At 44.7% G+C, this 14,495-nt stretch overlaps 2 protein-coding genes across 2 annotated transcripts; both read right to left on the minus strand.

Annotated features, from left to right (window-relative positions):
- Positions 1 to 249: 249 nt before the first annotated feature.
- Positions 250 to 9,976, minus strand: LOC125508659 (phosphoinositide phosphatase SAC3). Its single transcript, XM_048673425.2, has 16 exons — positions 9,489 to 9,976; positions 7,792 to 7,996; positions 7,530 to 7,695; positions 6,838 to 7,060; positions 6,232 to 6,308; positions 5,920 to 6,101; positions 5,753 to 5,850; positions 4,777 to 4,910; positions 4,563 to 4,691; positions 4,007 to 4,415; positions 3,402 to 3,523; positions 3,197 to 3,289; positions 2,185 to 2,358; positions 1,941 to 2,057; positions 1,202 to 1,277; positions 250 to 799 (listed from the first exon to the last, which is right to left on the minus strand). Exons 1-16 carry the CDS (start codon positions 9,549 to 9,551, stop codon positions 713 to 715), a joined length of 2,355 nt encoding a protein of 784 aa, XP_048529382.1. The 5' UTR covers positions 9,552 to 9,976; the 3' UTR covers positions 250 to 712.
- Positions 9,977 to 13,153: 3,177 nt separating this feature from the next.
- Positions 13,154 to 13,579, minus strand: LOC147958543 (uncharacterized). The gene has a single exon (XM_087532185.1). It carries the CDS (start codon positions 13,577 to 13,579, stop codon positions 13,154 to 13,156), a length of 426 nt encoding a protein of 141 aa, XP_087388311.1.
- Positions 13,580 to 14,495: the final 916 nt, after the last annotated feature.

Below are 14,495 nucleotides of genomic sequence, written 5' to 3' on the forward strand. Positions count from 1 at the left end.
CATGCGCCTACAAGCAAAGTGTAACATCAAGCAACAAGATTTTGCTAAATTCATACTCTGATACTTCAATTTCAGCTTAGTAATGTGCAACTGCAGAGATTTAAAAAACAAAGCATACTTTTAAGTTTAATGGGAATCAATTCAATTGCAGCACAAATTGGAGAAAGATACCGCCACACTACAAGCAGGGGCAATCAGGTAAAACCGAGAAATAAGAAAACAGGGCTGCCATGATAAACAAACCAAACAAACGCAAGAAAAGTATCCCTGATTCCGAGGGACTTAAAAAAATACACAATAGCATCTCCTCTGTTTTGTTGAATACAAGGTACATGTATCAAGATATCCCAGCCCAACGGGTTGAGGGAAAAATGGTGATTTCGAGACCACCTCAACTTGGGGGGGGGGGGAAATGTCAGCAGTTCATATATATTTACACAGTAGAAACACGAGCGATGGAACTTTCCAAAGAATAATACACACTACCTACATTCTTTCTTTCCTTTAAGAAAAATAAGAACAATGCCTATCTACTCACCCCTAGAAGAAATAGCAAACAAAGAGGATTTTACACTTCGCTAGAGGACTAGTTGGATGGCTGTGACAATGCGAGATCACAAATCACAGTGATTATGCTAATGGCTTCTCCTCGCAACAATAGTCTTGTAAGTGTTGGGAGCCATCCTGTAGCTTGAATATACATGATATGATATCAGTACCAAAAAGCCTCTCCCTCATCAACCCATTGCAGGAAATTGTGAGATAACCCCTGAGCGTGTATCTCTGCCAGGTGATCTTCCTGAAAATTTCAGATGAAATGACTAATTGTTGGACAAAATGATATCAACCGTGTGTATATTTTCACCCAAAATGATCTAAATGATGTTCAGCCAATGCAATGATCATGCTTTGAAGCAAACTTTTTCCATCTGTAGTCAACAAGTACAGGTTCGCAGTTCCAGAAGGAAACACTTCTACTGTTTACCAAATGAAAGGGGAGAACAGGTGTTATCCCAGAATGACGGTTGTTGTCATGTTCTCTTTTGAGTGGACAAATGCTCATGCATGATGAGGGAGCATGAACTTCCAAACGAGATAAAACGAAAGAGAACATGAAATTAGGGCAGAAGAAAGTTTTGTGAAACATGATTGCAATGCACAAATAGCAAGTAGGATTGTTAGATTGATCAATTGCACTAACCGTTATCCCAGGGGTTACACCACGTTCACCATTATCATTCACGTTAGGAGTACTTACGGCTCTTGATCTGCTCAAACTGTCAAACATAATGTGCAACATAAATATAGTGAGAAGGACAGAAAAATCTTCTTGACATCAATTTTGAAAGTGCAGTATTAATGAGCAGTTCCATGGTCACGTCACTGCAATTAGGGATAGTAGAACAAATGGGCAAATAAAGCAAGAACTTATTAAAAATATTCATCCTAGATCTTGTTCGGTATAAGTATAAAAGATGGCATGGCCTACATGGCCTGTATGACCCATAACTCTACTTCCTATATAAAATTCTTGCTAATGGAATAAGAGAGTGTTCAAGGTTGTGACTATCTCTTCTTAACATATCGCAGTTCAGTGTGTAGTTTCAGTGAGCATTGGATGGACACTTCAACAGACTGATCAGAGAACACATGGCAACGATTACAATATTTTAGGTTGCCTCTTATTTATAGAAATCTGGTACAAACAAAGGATCTAAAGATTGTGTTCAAAGCAACCATTTTTGCAAGCTAACTATTTATTCTTCAATGATAAATGTAGAATAATACCAACAGAAATAATGGAAATGTTATACGAATGATTCTTTGTTCCACATTTTGTGTGCATGACTGCATGTGTACAAATGCAACAAATAAAAAGCTTGATACATTCAAAGACATGGATACAGGATCAACAAGGGAAGGCAGGCAGTATGAACAACCTTCCATTGTCTGAAGCTGAAAGCCAGTCAAGATCAAGGAAATTTGAATCCCCAGAAAAGTTGCCATAGTCAAGCTCGCAACTGGTATACTTAATATGAGGCACTGTTGGAGTATACCTGCAGTAGTTTTCAATAGAAAAGAGAGAATCATACCATAAGTATTAAATGTTAATTTCTGCACATTGGTATATGCTCTTGACAGAAAATAGAAAGGTGAAGTTCCAGAACCAGAACTCAGACAAACCTTAATTTTGACACCGCATCATGCACCGAACCAGACCGGCAGTTAGGAGGTTGTAGCTCATTTTCGAAATCACTAAATCCTGGTGTCGAAATTCCATTTGGACCATTGCTGGACAGAGAAGTGTTGCTTTTACGAAGAATGCTGCCATCTGATCTTGACCTTTTTATAAGTTGACTGTGACAAATATACAACTCAGACAATTGATAAGATGGATTTTATTGATTTGCAAAATGCATGTGCGGATAAAATAAAGTATAGACAATTCTTTAATGAGGTGGCCCTAAGATCAGTTTGGAAACACTACGGAAAGGTATTTTGTACGGATGTTTTTTACCAGGTTGTACTGTTTTCAACAATAGACAACTCACTCTGTTTCAGGACATCAAATCTAGCGAACCTAATACACAAGGATTTGAGTGTAATAGCAAGAACAAAAAGTAACAAAACAGGGAGACACTGCCCTTACAAAAAGGTAAATGAGACGACTAAAAACACATATTTCTGTCCTAACTTCAAGAGCACAGGTGAAACTAGCTGTATGCACTGGATGGGATCTTTTGTTTTCTCCTTGGTCGCTAACTGTGGAATGACACAAGACAATCACCTTATATTATCACAATAATGAGATGCCCTACACATTACAAGTTTTACCAGCATCATGTTTTTAATTCCAGAATTAAAAAATGATAACCATCAAACTCTGCTGGTCAGAACTTCTGAAGTGAACAATCTAGGGTTGAGTTAGCACCCACTTGTCTAAATTACTTTCTGGTCCCATATTCTCATGCAAGCACTACTGGCCCGTTCTTGTTAATAGCACTAGTAGCACTGTACTAATTATGCTGTTGCTGTTAGCCAACAAATAAATGCACTTCACGTATAAGGTCAACATCCACGTGTGACCCAAATTGGGGGTACTTGTTCTAGTAGTTCAATCAAAAGGAAAAGCTTATGTCTTGTGGTCTTGTCACATGCATTCAAGAAAACCATCATAACCACCATATAAGTTTACCTTGTTTTGTCATCAAGGACATTCTCCCCAGAAACAGACTCTGACTCCCAAGGTGCAAATTTTTCCTGCTGCGGTCGGTGGTAACCCAAGAATCTACAATTTTAAGAACGCAAAAACAACAAGTATAACAAACTCAGTACATACTATTTCTTATTAAAAGTATATAAAGGGATGTGTAGTGAACACTGAGCTTAACCAAACATACAAATTTATTGCTGCCTGTTTGTAAGCATCCATATAGGCATTACTGTAGTATCGCTGTAGTGTCCTGAAGAATTCTTGAGACTGAATAGCAAACTTAAGGTGCCCTCTCTTTGCAGAGAATATCTGTACATAAAAGATAAAACCACATGTAGGTTCATCAGATGAGTGCTCAACAAACAGCTGAACATGAAGAAAACATGTCATATTGGACCTTCTGAGGCTCATCAATCAGCATAACTCAGTGAAACGACTGCCTTTTTTTTGTCCTCAAGCTATGAGTCATACCCAACTTAAGCAACAAGTTCTCGTATACGGATTGGATACTAGTCCTCAAAACCAAAATCAATTTTTTTAAATCCACTTAGATACATGGTTCAAATCATTTTCTTGAAACAATCCTGGTATAATTGGTTCACTTTGAAAACTAAACCTAAAATAAAGAGCAAAACTAGAGAAACCCTAAAAAATATATGCAGTATAATCAAACCTATTTCATTCTGAGTCTTTCTATTGACGTGAGTGAAGGAACTGAAGCTTATCTCACATGCTGAAGCAACATGCCACAAGTGAAATTACTGAAACAACAAGATTACATTGTAGGAGTACCTTGTTGTGTGCAGCCGAACCACCATACTGCAAAGCAAGTGTGTCACCCATCCGCTCATAAAAGTGCATCAAATGGTGGGCCAAGGGGGAGTCTAAATCAAGCTCTGGAGATTCTACAGAACCAAGTGCATGCAACTGGTGTCCAAGAGAAGCTAAACCATAGGCATACTGAGCAACATTTGTGCGGTCTAAACAATCTATACAGTTCGTGCGCAATACACCCTTTTGTAATTTGGGGGGCTTTACTGTTGTCGATCCATTGTTAGTGGCTACATCTTCTGCAATTCCACTAGTGGAGGTATCAGAACTACCACATGTATCTTCTTGGGATATGTCACCATTATTATCGATACAGTCTGTGTTGCCACCGTCATTTTTGTCATCACATCCACGAAAACCACAACCATTCCTGTAAGGTGTGAAACGAAAAATCAGAGATAACACAAACAAAAATGTTTTGTCTTTGGATTAAGGCAGTATCCTATTCATGAGGTAAAAGATAACAGCCACTCAAATTAAATGGCAAAGACACCATTACGGAATAACAAATACTTACAATGGAGTATGTAAATTAAGGGAGCTCCCGGGTGTTTGAGCTGAGGAAACTTGACAATAAAAGAATTCTGTCAAGTTCAGAGCTTCGAATGCCACTTTCATAAGTACTTGGAGGGCATTTGCATTTTTGCTGAAATAAAACTCGCTTCAGTAATGCACGTCAAAAGCATCTAATAAACCACAACTGGAAGGTGTACAGCACAAAGAATTGATACCTTCGAGTGCTTTTATTAAGATCCCAATGTAAAAACCTCAAATGATTTTCGACTGGTAGACCATTATTTATAATCTTTATTGCTTTGTCAAATTCTTGACGAAGTGTGGATTCCCGCGGTTTCCTCTCGCGTGTCTTGACATAGCAGCAAAAAAGAAGGTGAGAGCATGAGCTTTTAAAGTAACCTTCAACCACATAAGTGAAGGTCTCCAAAACTAACTTTGATCATGCCACTGTTCTGTTAGATGTATCTATTGTAATCTATTTTTGAAACCTCTTAAGATTATAATTTTAACAAGGGGATTTTACACATTTGCCATTAGTTCAACTACTAACTTGTGTTCTGCTGTAGCTTTTTTATGAACTATGCACATGCCACTGTTCCTTTTAGATGTATCTATGTATATGCCACTCTGCTCTTTCTAGATTCAGTTAATGTCCGTTAACACTCTTTGACTCCATACTCTCCTCGCCGGCCCAGTCGGGGAGGCCACTAGTGGTGCCTTGCTCAGCCTCACCGCCGGTGCTAAGAAGCAAGGAGAGGAACTTGAAACGTAGCATAAAACAGCAACAGATGTTTACACTACAAACTTGGGTATAATATGCTTGCCTAGAAGCAGCCACATGGGTGGAATACTTACAATGAGTCAGGGTTGGAATAAGAGCACATACTTACTGGTGGGCCTATGGGTATTCCAATCGTTCGACATTGCACTAAACATTGAGTGAACAGTAGCAGAGCGGTGTGGAATATGTATAAGTGTAAATACACCTAACGGAACAATGGAATATGTCAAGATAGCAGAATGATGTATTTTTCTAAGTCATTTCTACCCGGACTATTTCACATAGCTGGTCTAAACACCCACGAAGATATTTTTAGTCAAAACTAAAGCAAGTCGACTGCACGCATTCAAGGATGAAGGCATGAAGCATCCATCAGAAGTCTCACCGCATAATAACAGTGTGGGACTTACCTTAATCAAGTTTAAGATGATGATGGGATCTCCATATCTCCTCCTAAGATTTTCAAAATGAAGCCTGGTTGCTTCATAATTATTGCCCTTCTCATGCACTGAAAGAACAAGCAAATTAAAACAACTGAATGATACTCCATGCAGCAAAGAAGGATTTCAATGCTTACATATGATATCAGGCTTAATAATAAGCTTTGATGTCTCTTGGGACCAGAATAGAGGAATAGAACCCCTGTTCTGCACAACAGAGCTTATTTGCCTAGGTCCAAGTGTGTCATCAAAAACAAGTTGCTCAGTCTCGACATCATTTGCTACTCTGCCCTCCTCATTCACACCTCTCCTTAAATACCTGTTCAATACGAGTGGCGAGATCAAGCAATTCAATGGTCCATATTTCCTTTTGAATCTCACCCGTTCAAATCAGATAACAAACTAACAGGAAAAATATATAAGAATAAAGGGTTTCACAAGTGACAAACCTGGTTCCAGCATAATGCCTCGATCGTCTAGCAATGAGAGTCAACATAATGTCCTTCCCAGATATTTTCATTTTATCCTTGAATTAATTAAGTCAAATCAAATAATTATACTATTAAGAAAATGGTTTCCTAAGAAGCACTTACGAGTAAAGGAAGTTATTTAATCGTACAGCGAGTGTTTTCTGCTACGTCTACATTAGATAAGTTTTTCTAATAGAACAGAATGAATTCACAATCGATGCATATCTTACAAAAGATAAAACATTTGGTATAAAGTTTTGCCACATCTTATAACTGTATCTAAATATTTGTAGGCTCTCCTCTTCACTATGGCATGATTTTACATTTGTAAGTGTGGAAAGTAAATTTGAAGACATGGTACTATTACTAGTCTAGCATCAGAAAATAAAAATAAAATGCCTCACTAAGTAGTAAAACAAATGAAGAAAATAAACAGGGAGAAAATTTAATGCGCCAATATCTGTCATACCATGCAGACAGTACTTGAGATAAAGGATCCATTTTATGGATGCAATCTACCGTAGACACAAGTTCTCGTGTTGAATATGACATCACTAAAAGAGATCAATCTCATGGGGTATATACCTGTTTAAAGAAACCATAGACTAACGCAACAGTCCAGCAGGTACTTTGCAGAATGTTACGAACCCCTCGTGTTAGAAATTCATTCCATACAAACATTGTGTCATATAGGTCCCATCCTGCCTGTGGATCATTAAAATTCTTCTGGAGACTTCTCATGATATGGTACGAGTGGCTGAAAAAGAAGTCTTTCCTAAGATCTATTGTCTGCAAGAGCTTCTTGTACCTGCACACATAGTAAACATCGCTTTATAAGGACACATAAAGTGTTGCATATGGGTATAGGAAATAAATAATTAAATATCAAGAAACAAAAAATCAACGGGTTAATTGGATAAATGCCACTCGAATTCTGGCGATTCCGAGAAATGCCACTGCAATTTCCAAACTTTGAAAAATGCCATTTCCAGTGGCATTTTTCAAAGTCTGCAGTGGCGTTTTTCAAAGTTTGCAAAATTTGCAGTGGCATTTTTCAAAGTCTGCAGTGGCGTTTTTCAAAGTTTGCAAAATTTGCAATGGCATTTTTCAAAGTTTGGAAATTGCAGTGGCATTTCTCAGAATTGCCAGAATTTGAGTGGCATTTATCCAATTAACCCAAAATCAAATGCTTCACAAATAGAAAATATTGCCAACAATCAAATTTTGTGAACTGATGTGAAGTCTGGGATATCATTGATATGTGGGATACAACATACCTGTTCTCATCGTTGGAATTTAGAAGCGTTTGCTTCATTTTGGAATTAGATAACTGGATCATCGCAGTCTTGGTAACTTGGTAAACTGCATGGCCAAATATAGCACCAATTTTTCTCTGCTCGGTGATAATTAACATGTAATAAGGCCCAAGGAACTTAATGAAACCTGTATGGGAAATTTATCATTGATGCATAGTCACAACAAAAAGAACTGCCATCTATTAGCATGGTATCATTATCAGAGAAAGATGGGATAATTTACCAATGATTCCACAACAATTTGTAACAAAATTGAGTCCACCAGTTGACCTATGGTCTTCATCTAGAGTTTTTCGTAGATCAAGATATTCACTGTGTGAGTACATGGTAGAATCCTCATCTATGTTGAGCTCTGATGGCTCCAGTCTATCAATCTTGAGTAATCTCCATAATGTTTTGTCAGTGTTAGTTCCGAGAATATAAAATTTCTGCAAAAAAAATTCACAATTTAAGTATGATGAACAACATCAAAAGCAAAGCTACTTGCATCATGTTATATGATGTCAATAAAACTACAACTACCTCTGTTCCAAGATAGATGATGTTTGGAACACGTCCCCATTCAAACTTGTCATATATCACATTAATGGATTAAAATATACAACGGTTAGGTGCAAATCATACCATAAGGTTTGTCATGAAAAATAGTTGCACAAATTTATCTGTCAATTTTTACAAAAAATAATGGTCAAACATACACGCCGCACAGTGGGCAGAGTAAAAAGAATCTTCTACTTTGGAATAACAAATGTCCAAAGAGTGGGCATTCACACCAGAAATGAGCAAAACCTCAAAATAAATAGTGTTTATTTAGCATCGACTGACTCCCAATTGGCCAACAGTGATGTTTTTGCACCATAGGATCAGAGAACCGAACGGCCCACCCCAACCAAAACTCTCTCTCCCCGCAACTCTCCATTTCTTTCCTCCATTCCGCTGGCTCTACTGCCATGAAGACTGGAGGCGATCAAGCATTTCCTCGTGACCCCCAAGCCTCTGGTGATACATACCCCCAGACCCTAACTCCCCAACTCGCATCACCTCTGCATCCACCTTGCTATGGCTGCGAAACCGCATCCGCGACCCTGCCAGCTCTGACTCTAACCCGTCTCCCCTCAACTCAGCAGCGTCACACCGATTTTTTTGGCTATTCGATTGTTGCCAAACTGAAAATAAGTCTACAGTAAGATAGCAGTTCGGTAGATAAACAGTAATAGATCACACAAAAGCAGCGGTGATTAAATATTGGAAATTAGATTTAGAAACTAAAAGAAAAGGCACAAGGCTCTCGTCCTGGAATCAGAACTCCAACACTAACCTACAAAGCTATCTAGAAACAAAGAAAGCCTCCTCCATTTTCTAACCAGAGATGAACAAAACGCAACAGGAGAAACACAATTCCGTATCTCCCGGCACGGAATGGAACAACACCATCACACAGACAGCTAGAAACTTCATAAGCACCTCTCGCGATAGTCAGCCTGCACCCCCTCAACCCCAAGCAAACCAAAATCACGAGCACAGGTCGTGAACGCAATTCCCAATCACAGAAGTGTCACGCAATGACCCCAAGCAAACCCATATCACAAGCAGCTGCAGCTGATTAACATCAGGATCGCAATTCCGAATCTCGGCCTCGGCCGTGGCAGCATGGAGACCATCCAGATTCCAGGTGGCCACAACCCGTGCCGTCGTCCACAACCGAAGCCACGCGCGACGCCAGCCCCCTTCCGAAACAAACGGCCCGGTAGCTCGGCCATTTCCGTAACCACAAGCTCGCCCGCCCGCCCGCCCGAAGCTCGCGCAGGGTGGGTCGCCGAATCGAGCATCAGCAAAGCAGGAGGCAACCAAACGAGGAAGCGCGTGGCACATAACAAAGCCCGCGGGCGCAATGTGATTTTGGGGGGCGAGGGCGCTCACCGAGTCGGTCTCGTACAGCTCGAAGCTCTCGAGGCAGCTCGGGTCCGCCTCCGCGTGCGCCATGGCCGGCCGAACGAATGGACTCCCCCGACGCTGGCCGGCTGGGCCTCGACCGCCGCCGCGGGGCAGATCAGAGCCCCGCCGCCCCCCGCAGGGACCCTAACTCCGCGCCGCCCGGCAGCTTGAGGTAGAACATTCCCCCGGGGACCCCGCGCGGATCACGGCGTCAGCAGCAGCCGCGCGGCAGAGCCCAGACCGCGCGCGCGAGAGAGAGAGGCTTCCCTTCCCGCGGCGAATGGCCGCGCCCTCGCGGCGGGATCCGGGGAGCTCCCGAGCGATCGCGGGCCGCCTCTGCGCGGCGAGGTTGGGGAAATCTGTCGGGGAGGCGGGGAGGAGGAGGAGAGGGAGGTGGTGGTGGTGAGGGAGGCCGTGGAGAGAAGAGGAGATGATTATTTTCGTCTGCCCTCCCCCCCTCCCTCCCCTCTCTCTTTTCTGTTGGGGCGTCGGAAAAATCCGTGAGGCGTGGTCAGGTCAGGTCAGGTCAGGCAGGGAGTAGAGGAGGAGCGTGAGCTGGCCTGGCCTTATTGGGTCAATTTTTCTTTCTTTCTTCCTTTCTTTTTAAATTGTTTTTCTCTGATGGTTTTGTGTACGTTTGTGCCACTACTGCGTGTTTTAGATTATGTCATGCCGACTCATGTGTATGCTTTTCAATTTTTGTGGAGGCTTTCAGCTGTGGCACTGCGTTGTCTCTAGCTGTTCGGGTTTTATTGTCAGTGTGTGTTTAATAATAATTATTTTTTATCCCCTAAAGGCTGGGGAAAAGCTATCTATTGCAGATGATGGATTGGCGGAAGAAAGCAAAAATATTACGAGCCTTTAGGGTGGAGAAAATGATTCTCTGGCGACATGAATTGGTAAAGAAACTGTGGTGGGTGTGGTTTCAGGCTACACAGAACGTATAATATGACAATATGATGCCAGTGCATGCATTATTAGTCCATTTAAGCAGTTGCTGTTATTTAAAAAGAAAAGGGAGGGGAGGCAGGGCAGGGCATATTCGGGCGAGGGTGACAAGACGGTGGCTGATTGGCGCCGAAAAACGTGGCTGCAAATCCTCCACCTGCCCGCCACCCCTGACACCGCCGGGCCATGCGGAGCCGCCGGCCGGTTCCGACGCCGGCGTCCGGCGGCAGCGGTTTGCCCGAGCGAGCACGGAAGACGGAACGCACGGGCCACATTTTAGGCCAGGAGGAATACGTCACCGGTATTTGCTTGTACGCCATATAATTCGCAACGTGCGAAATGTCAATCGCCAAGATTTTTTTTTTTGAGGGGTCAATCGTCAAGATAAGCACGCACATAACCGACCAGTCCACGGCCCACGGGAGCAATCTTTTTTTTGGGGGGATGAAGTTGCCCACGGGAGCAATCTACTGAGGGGAATTGAGCAGCTCTGTTGTGTCCAGGGAGGGAGAAAGGGAAGGGAGAGCGCTCTCCTCTCGCGTGTCCCCGTCGCCGGCACGCGTTGCATCGCGTGGACGCGACCGGGCGCGCGCGCGCGCGGTGGAGCGGCCGCGGCGACGTGGGGCGGCCCGGTTGGCGCCCGCGCCCTCGGCCCGCGCGCGTTTTACAAAGCGGGAATGATTGGGGGGGCGGGAGTCGCCCGGCCAACGGGGGCGCGCCACGCCGCCGCGGATCCGGTTCCTCGGCCGGCCGGCGACGTCGCTGTCCTTGTTTTCTCTGCTCTTCCCTCGCCCCGAGCCGTTTCCGTTGCTGGGCGGTTGGTCTCGTCCCGATGGGGGCGCGCGTCCCACGCGGAAGGCGGAACCGCCGACCGCTGGCTCTGGCTAGCTCCCGTGGATGAAACTACGCGTGCGTACGTGATTTGTCGCCGCTCAGCTTTTTTTTTTCCTTCTGGAGCGGTATAGTCAAGTAGAGTGGCGCCCCTACGCTACGATCAACTGTTGCTGGCTGTGCATCGGTCGACAACGGAGATTGTAGTAGCATCTCGAGTCAGGTTTGTCGCCGCTGAGCTAGTGGAATAGATGGATCGAGTGCACCTAAGATGAACTGTTGCTTACACGTCGCCAACTAAGAGCATCCCTAGTAGATCCCGTGAAAGGCCTCGGCCCGGAAAGTTCAAACAGACATGCGGGGTTTGCGTTTTTGACGGTCTGAATAGATCCTGCATATCGGTCGATCGGCTGGTGAAAAAAAATATACGGCGTACTGGACATGCGGCCCCTCCGCCGATGTATACACGGCACCTGGGGCATTTAGGGTTAGCCCCGGGATCCCTTCGCTGTCATGTTAGATTTGCTCCGGCGAGAGATTGTGTCCTCCCCTCTTTTGCTTTCCCCCCTTCTTCACAATATCGATGGCCGGTCGTGCTGGTGGAAGCCGGGGTAGCCAAGCAAGCGCGAGCAACACGACACGAAGGCTGGTAGATCCAGTCGTGTCGTGGTGCCATGGAGATCGAGGCAAGCGCAGTAGCGCGGCCGGCTCTCCCGGAGCAGCGGGCGAAACCCTTGGGCCGGCTTCGATGTGCTCGACGAACACATCTTGCCGCACATCAAGAGATGATGCACCACAGATGAGAAGCTCGTCGCCGCGTAGCGCGCGGTGGCCAACGAAGAAGAAGGTGCCATCGACCGTATCGCCACCGCCTAGAACGATCACGAGCTCGCTATCGCGCTCCGCAACTTGGCCGTCAAGTACTACTTCGGCCAAGTTTTTTATGTCCGCTCGATCAAATAGCCGCGTATATAATCCAAAATAGTTTAAATGCAGGAGTAGTTCTAATTTAAAGAAGTTTAAATATTGCACTCCAACACTGCTATCCTCCTTAACCGTTCACAGATACTCAATCAGAACTTCCTTTAGTTGCTCGATGTCAAATTTGTTGATGCATTTGAACTAACTCTTCTAATGTGGCCGGATTCTGGTCGGAAAGTTCTATAGGATCACCCATGTTCTCAAATTCAAGACCTGCGGCAGCATCATCACCTTCATATTCCTGTTCATGTTGTGCATGATCACACAACATGTCATCACCTCCCACAAGGTTGCCCAATCCCATTGTTTAGCAGGTCCACGAACAACTGCAAAACGTGCATGCGGAACTCCAAATGTTCTCTCAACATCCTTTGTAGCTGCTTCTTGTCTTTGGGCAAAGTGAGACTTTTTCTGGTCATTTGGGTTAGAGATGGTGTTGAAAAAAATAGCCTACGAAGGGTAGATGCCGTCAACCAAATAGTAGCCCATGTTGTACTCATGCCCATTGACAATATAGTGGCAAGTAGAAGCTTTTCCTTCAGTCAGCCTAGCAAAGAATGGCGATCGCTGCAGCACATTGATGTAATTGTGAGACCCGGGCATGCCTAAAAAAGCGTGCCAAATCCAAAGATTGTGTGATGTAACTGCTTCAAGAATGATGTTGCCTTGGAAAGATTTTGGGCAGTTCTTCCATTTAGATGCATGCAGTCAAGAGATCTGAGCAAACTTGGCCGCTCTTTTACTTTCGAGATTGCCAAGAGCCTCTCGGTGTCTGCCACAGTTGGTTCTCTCAAGTACTGAGGTCCAAGCACCTCTACCACCATGGCAGTTGCAAACCTGACTATGGCATATCCGCATGCGCTCTCAGACATCCGTAGGTACTCGTTCCACTAATCAGCAACAGTGCCATATGCAATCATCCATAGTGCAGCCGTGCACTTCTGGTAACCAGAGAACCCAATCCTTCCCACGACGTCCTTCTTCAAGATGAAGTAGTCATCAAAGAACCGGACACCATGGTAAAGACGATCGAAGAAATTTCTGCGCATGCGAAAGCACCGACGAAAATTGTCAGCAAAGAGGGCATTGGGGGCAAAGTAGTCGTCCATCAGCGTCAAATGGCCGCGTGCCTGGTTGTGGTTGAGCACTCGATGACCCTTAATTGACCCCTTGAAATTAAGAGCATGCTTCACCGCACACTCCGCGTCTGCAAATACTGCCTGCATCATTGCCTTCTCATCCGTGTAGTCCTCCTCGTCGAACGAGTCGGAAGACTCAACATAGTGCTCGTATATGCACTCTATATCTGAATCCATTGCTTCAAAGAAGAAGGGGCATCAACTTTTAGCTCGGGCAATTCACCAAACAGTTGTCGGGCATGGTGAGCGTCGTAGGAGCGAATGGTATAGTGCATGCGCGACGGTTGGAGAAGAGGTGTGCAACGATGGCGAAGGAGAAGCGGCGTGGAGCCCAGGTGTATAGTTGGAGGTGACAGACTCGTCGAGTTCTGGCAAAGGTGTGGCGTGACGGCCGGGGTGGTGGAGCGACGACAAAGGCAAGAGAGAGAAACTGAAGGAGAGTAAATGAGAGGATGGAAGCATGAGGCCAGGAGAGGTTTTGGGTGGGCCGGGAGTGTCAGAGTCATACGTGACTGCTGTTCGAAACCCGCAAAGCTCCTTAGTTTGTCTCGGGTTTGCTAGAAAAAGTACATCCGGACCGCTCGATTGATCGATATAGGCCCGCGTTAGATGACTAAACACATCTGGACCACGCAATTCAGATGGTTGCAAGTGGTTTGAGAGTCCGCTTTAAAGATACCCTTAGAGCATCTCTAGTAGATCATGTATAACTCCGGTGAAGCGCGTTTTTCCGGCCGTTTTACGGGACGGGCCAAAAAACGGCCCGACCAGGTCCCACTAAAATGGCCCGGCCTGTAAAAAAATTATGGGCGGCCCGCAAACCGTCCTCCAATCTGCTATATATGTCGGCACACAGGCGTTTTAGGGTATCCGTCCGCCCTTTCCCACATCCCATTTCTTCCACTCCGACGAGAAATCGACCGAGGTTCGGCAGCGTTTTGCGACGAGGTTTTCCACCGAAAGCCAGCGGAGATGTCGTCAGCAGGTGCCGGTCGGGGTGGGCAGGGGGGCCCGGCGGGCTGCCTCGCAAGCGCGGCCACGACGAGGAGGCCGGGAGCTCCTCCCTCCGCCCCCCGATGCTGGAATGGCATAG

This window comes from Triticum urartu, chromosome 7A (genome assembly GCF_056163025.1).
Source record: "Triticum urartu cultivar PI428250 chromosome 7A, HENAU_Tu73, whole genome shotgun sequence".
NCBI classification, from domain to species: domain Eukaryota; kingdom Viridiplantae; phylum Streptophyta; class Magnoliopsida; order Poales; family Poaceae; genus Triticum; species Triticum urartu.

Bases quoted from the DNA above. Each gene is read 5' to 3' on its own strand.
- LOC125508659 (XM_048673425.2), bottom strand. From the start codon at position 9,551: ATGGCGCACGCGGAGGCGGACCCGAGCTGCCTCGAGAGCTTCGAGCTG. The intron at 4,416-4,562 runs GTAAGTATTTGT...CACACCTTACAG, and splicing joins CTTAATTTACATACTCCATT to GAATGGTTGTGGTTTTCGTG. The intron at 2,359-3,196 runs GTAAACTTATAT...TATTTGTCACAG, and splicing joins GTCCTTGATGACAAAACAAG to TCAACTTATAAAAAGGTCAA.
- LOC147958543 (XM_087532185.1), bottom strand. From the start codon at position 13,579: ATGGATTCAGATATAGAGTGCATATACGAGCACTATGTTGAGTCTTCC.